At 37.8% G+C, this 5520-nt stretch overlaps 1 gene segment (V, D, J or C); it reads right to left on the bottom strand.

The window, feature by feature from the left end:
• Nucleotides 1-738: 738 nt before the first annotated feature.
• LOC103469163 (Ig heavy chain V region 5A-like) lies at nt 739-3226 on the bottom strand. The segment is given in 2 exon segments: nt 739-1076; nt 1163-3226. Coding segments are annotated over 2 exon segments (345 nt in total).
• Nucleotides 3227-5520: the final 2294 nt, after the last annotated feature.

Genomic DNA, 5520 nt, shown 5'->3' with positions numbered 1-5520 from the left:
TAGTGTGTTCCTGATCCAACACATCTGAATCAAATGGCTGAGCTTAAGAATAAAACAAAATGAGTTTCTATCATTTTGTTTTATTCCTTCATCAAAAACATACTTTGATTCTTTCATGCATGTTTTGAGAAATCCTTGACTCTGTCATGACAACCATTCAGGGGGGCCTAAATGTTTATTCTCACAAGCTGCCACCTATTTCCATGTAGCTCCTTCTTGGAGCTGCTGTCTCCAGGTGAGCTTTTATCCCACAACATTCCCACTCAGCTCCTCAGCAACAATTAGCAAACACCTGATGGAACTGCGAGTCTGAGCTCATCATAAAGACTTCTTCTCAGTCTAGCTCTGCTGAGAATGGTTGCAAATGGCATAATGGGCAGCACTGTTGAGATGATGCGCTCAAGTGTCAGAGAGAGCAAGAGATAGTTGCCTAATTTCAAGGTGTCAAATTGTAAAGTCAAATTTCTTTTAAATCATGTTTAATATATGCAGTATTTTTATAGCAACTGAAGGTAACATAGTCGCCTTGCAAATAACTAATACCACCTCTTTAACTATTTGAAAATTAATTTCAGTATTTACAGAAAATTTTATCAATTTATTTAAATTTCTATACATATTAAGTTTCCTAATGGTTACATTTCCAAATATCAGTATAGGCCTTACTTTAAATGTAAACAATGATAAAATTGTTTTGAGCACTTCCTCTGGTGACTGTATCAACAGGTGTTAAGACAATGAGGGGTTTTTGTACAACTCTGCTGCTTGTTTGTGTCACTGTGGGTTTCTCGCACAGTAATACACAGCAGAGTCTCCAGGCTGCATATTCTGTCCATTCAGAGTCACTGTTTTACTGGAAGTGTCTAAATCAATACTAAACTTGTTCTTCAGTGAATCTTTGTAGTGTGAGCCTCCAGTATATTTCATCCCGATCCATTCCAGTCCTTTTCCAGCAGGCTGTCTGATCCAAGCTGTGTAGCTGCCCAGAGAATAAGAGACCTGACAGCTGATGGTCAGACGTTGACCTGGCTGCACAGTCACAGAGGCTGGCTGGGTCAGCTGTTCACACTTTACACCTAGAGAGAAAAAAAACATAAAAAATTGAGCCACTTATATTTAGTGTGATCATGCTGTAAATGTTTTTTTTTCCAGTCAGACTCACAGGATGCAGCAGCCAGCAGCAGCAGCAGAGCTACAGAGAACATGTTGGTGTTGAAGCTGAGCTGATGGGAGTTTCTCTTCTCCTGCAATTAGCAGCACTAGTTAATGTATGTGTTTAATTTGCATAATAATGTACAAGCCAATCAATATGTCTGCTACATATTGAGGGGAACTTTATCCATTTTGTTCCACCAGGAGACAGAGCCAGTGCATCTGAACTAATAATGCTGATTTTCTTCTAAGAGAAGTGAAGTTGCACATTATATCAGTTTCCTTTGTCTGATTATGAACACTAAATATTGTGGCTCTTTTTTCATACAGAGGCTGGTTTTGTCAACTGTACATGCTTCACATAGCAATATTACATTTTGGTTTACTATTTAAATTAATTTGTCTTTGTAGTTGGATAAAAGAGGTTGGCCTTGTCCGTTGTTAACAGTTCTTACATGTTGGGTGAAAACATTACATTAAAATTTGAATGAGGAATAATCATCAATAGCTATGTTTACACCCACGAAATTTATTGATCAGATTGAAATTTATTCTGATTAAATAATCCAAATGCATCGTTTATTAGCAAAAGATTAATTAATCTGATCATAATGTGTGTTTATATTCACCAGGCTTAACTTAGAATACAACCACTGACAAGCATTTAATTGTAAAATTCCCCCCAAAAAAGAAAAGATGAAGTCTCTTCCGTCTGTGCTGAACATAAAAACAAATGCAGTACTGGTGTGTCAGCTTGACATAGGATTAACAGAATGACATGATCAGAATGAGTGTTTATTCCCTAGTTTCCATCATACAGAGAAACCAACTGTACATGGTCCTGTCTGTGAAAATCTATTTAATCCTGAATTCCTTGCAGATTTTTTTCCAAGGACAAAAGTTTGCAGAGGTTCAATTCACTGAAGTCTGTCGTCTCTATTGGGTAATGCTTTATTTCCGGCTTTTGCAATGTTTTAAGTAATTAAAACATCACAATTTCAAGAAAAAAACTGTTAGGATATGTATACAGTATTTTCACAAATCACTAATTGCAGATGAAAATATAAAATCTTCATGGTTGTAAAATTATGAATGTTCATAAAAGTTTTACGAAATATTTGCAAAATTGATTAAAGTTGATGCATGCTGTAATTGCTTTAGGAATGTTTTGCACTGATCAGATTTCAAATCTTCAGTGGTCTCTGAGCTCCACCTCTGGTGTGTTTTTCAAGTTCAGGCTGTGAGACGTTATGGTACAGCTCTGCTGCTGGTTTGTGTAACTGTGGTCGCATCTGCCACAGTAATACATAGCAGAATCATCTGGCTGCATATTCTGTCCGTTCAGAGTCACTGTTTTACTGTAAGTGTCTAAGTCGATACTAAACTTGTTCTTGAGGGAATCTTTGTACAGTGAGTTTCCAGTAAATTTCATCCCAATCCACTCCAGTCCTTTCCCAGCAGGCTGTCTGATCCAAGCTGTGTAGATGCAGAGAATAAGAGACCTGACAGCTGATGGTCAGACGCTGACCTGGCTGCACAGTCACAGAGGCTGGCTGTGTCAGCTGCTGACACTTCACACCTGGGAATGAAAACAATTAAACATTAAGGTGGCAGTGAGAATAAACTCAGGGCAATCATATGGTTTTGGTCTCAGTGAGACTCACAGGCTCCAGCAGCCAGCAGCAGCAGCAAAGCGACAGAGAACATGTTGGTGATCTGATGGAGTTTCAAATGTGCTGCAGCTGCCAGCATCAAATCAGTTCCTTTAACCAGAGCACTAAATTTGCATAATGACAAAGAGTCAGTGTGGGGAGTTTTTTCCAGACATGTTAGCTACATGAAGTATTGCCTGCTCTTTCAGTCTGTATGAAGGGTGACTGTCATTGAATTTAGTGTTGATTAAAAAAAAATTTCACCATATCATTAACAGAAACAATATTTTATTTTTTTGTGTTTAACTCATTCTGACTCATTCTGAGAAGTGAAGTTACACATTATATCAGTTTCCTTTGTCTGATTATGAACCCTAAATATTGTGGCTCTTTTTTCACAGAGAGGCTGGTTTTGTCAGCTGTTTATGCTTCACCTCTATGGAGGACAATATTAGATTTAGGTTTACTATTTAAAAGGTTATCAGTATGTTTTTGTGATCGTGCTGTAAATATCTGAGTCAGGGAGACTTAAAAGATCCAGCAGCTGCAGAGCTACAGAGAACAAGTTGAAGTTTAACTCATAAGAGTTTCTCTTCTTGTGCTGCTGACAGCATGACGTCTTTAAATGGGTTTGATTTGTGTAATGCATAGTTTTGACTAAACTTTGCGGGAAAATATATCTGTTCATTACAGCATTTGACAAAGTTATTCCTGGATTTTATGTAGTTATAAAATAAAATATTAAAATATTAGCATCAGCTTGTCTTTCAAGGAAAATACACATTACTTATTCTTAAATTAATTTCTCTTACTGCTGGATAAAAGAGGTTGGCCTTGTCCGTTGTTAACAGTTCATACCTGTTGGGTGAAATCGTTACGTTAAAATTTGAATGAGGAATAATCATCAATAGCTATGTTTACATCCACAAAATTCATTGATCAGATTGAAATTTATTCTGATCCAAATGCATCATTTATTAGCAAAAGATTAATTAATCTGATCATAATGTGTGTTCATATTCACCAGGCTTAACTTAGAATACAACCACTGACAAGCATATAATTGCAAAATTCCCCCAAAAAACAAAGATTAATTTTCTTCTGTCTGTGCTGAACATAAAAACAAATGCAGTACTAATATGTCAGCTTGACATATAGGGTTCACAAAATGACATGATCAGAACAAGTGTTTATTCCCTGATTTCCACCATGTAGAGACACCATTCCTATCATCACAATTTATTTAATCCTGAATCTCTTGCGATTATTTTCCAAGGATGTAATTTTGCTGAGGTTTGATTCTCTGAGGACTTCTATCAGGTGATGCTTTATTTCAGGTTTTTATGTGTCTCTCACCTTTCTCTCACTTTGTTTTCTAAACTACATGAAGAAAAGAACCAGACTCATTAAAGTTAACAGTGAGACAAATAGATAATATGTCCAATGCAAGATCACACACTTTGTATCCGTGATGGATGATCATTAAAACTGCCAGAAACAAATATGTATGGAGTATGTTATGGTCACTGACCTCTAGGGGCTCTCTTTTTTTTGAGAGCTCTGTGTTTTTTGTTTCAGCTCTGCCTGATTGCTGCAGGTGAAGTGTGTTGGGGCTCGTCAGCCGCTATATATAAGCAGCAAGCTGGAGATGCCAGATCTCTCTCTCTCTCCTTTTGTTTGACCTGGGCCATGAGCTGTGACTCTGCTTGAGAGTTTTTGTGTGTGTGGACCGACTTAAGTTTGCTGTGAGCAACTCTGAACTTAACCAAGAAGGTGGAAGCTGGTAGGGGTTCTCTGCCATTTTTGTTGTAACCCGTTTTCTCCTGTTTTTGTGTTAGTAAGGGAGTTTAGGTTTTGTATTTTCTTTTAGTTCTCTTTAGAAAGTGGTTGTTTTATTTTATAGTTGTAAGGGGTGTTTTGTTTGTTATTTGGCCTTGGAGACCCTGAAGATTAAAGCTCCCTGTGTTTTTCTTTTTTTCCTCCTGTACTTGTTTTAGCGGACTTGTAAAATAAATTATATTTTTGTTACTCATCAACTGTTCGGATTACTTTTGTTTTATGTTAAAGCCCAGTGCCACAATTTACTTTAGGAATTTTAGGGTGGGGTTGTAACATAAGTGGGGCTCGTCCGGGATAATTTTTAACATGGCACAGTTTAATTTGGAAGAATTTTTGAGTAATCCTACTGTACAACAGTTTGATGTCTGTAGAAAAGATGATTTATATGAAATCGCTTCATACTTGGGTATCCATGTGTCTAAGTCTCTGCTCAAACGTGACTTAAATCTCTTGTCTTTAGTAGTTTAGTTGAGAAAGGAGTACTCGCAGTGGATGTGGACAAAGAAGAGACCACCTTTCCTGGAAGTCCTGATCATTCTGAGGTTTGTGCTGAGGAGGAAGGAGGAAAGACGCCACCTGCTGCTACCAAGCCAGGGGGGGATAAGCCACCAGCCTCTCTCCCACGGTTTGAGCCCTTCTCTATTGAATCCTCAAATCCCAGTGTTGAGGCACGTTTGAAGGTACGTCTAGTTCGTCTAGAACTTGAAGCTAAGGAACGGGAACGGAAGGATGAATTTGAGTTCCAGCTTAAATGCAGACAAATTGAAGCTGAAACTGCCATTAAAATGCGTCAACTGGAGCTACAGTCTCAGAAACCAACCCATGTTCTCACTACAGATTCTGGTAGAGATGAAGACAATGTCGGTATTTCACCAGA

Source organism: Poecilia reticulata, chromosome 8 (genome assembly GCF_904066995.2).
Source record: "Poecilia reticulata chromosome 8, P_reticulata-male-v2, whole genome shotgun sequence".
Classification (NCBI taxonomy): domain Eukaryota; kingdom Metazoa; phylum Chordata; class Actinopteri; order Cyprinodontiformes; family Poeciliidae; genus Poecilia; species Poecilia reticulata.
The sequence above is the reverse complement of the archived record's forward strand: the minus strand, read 5'-3'. Positions and strand labels throughout refer to the sequence as shown.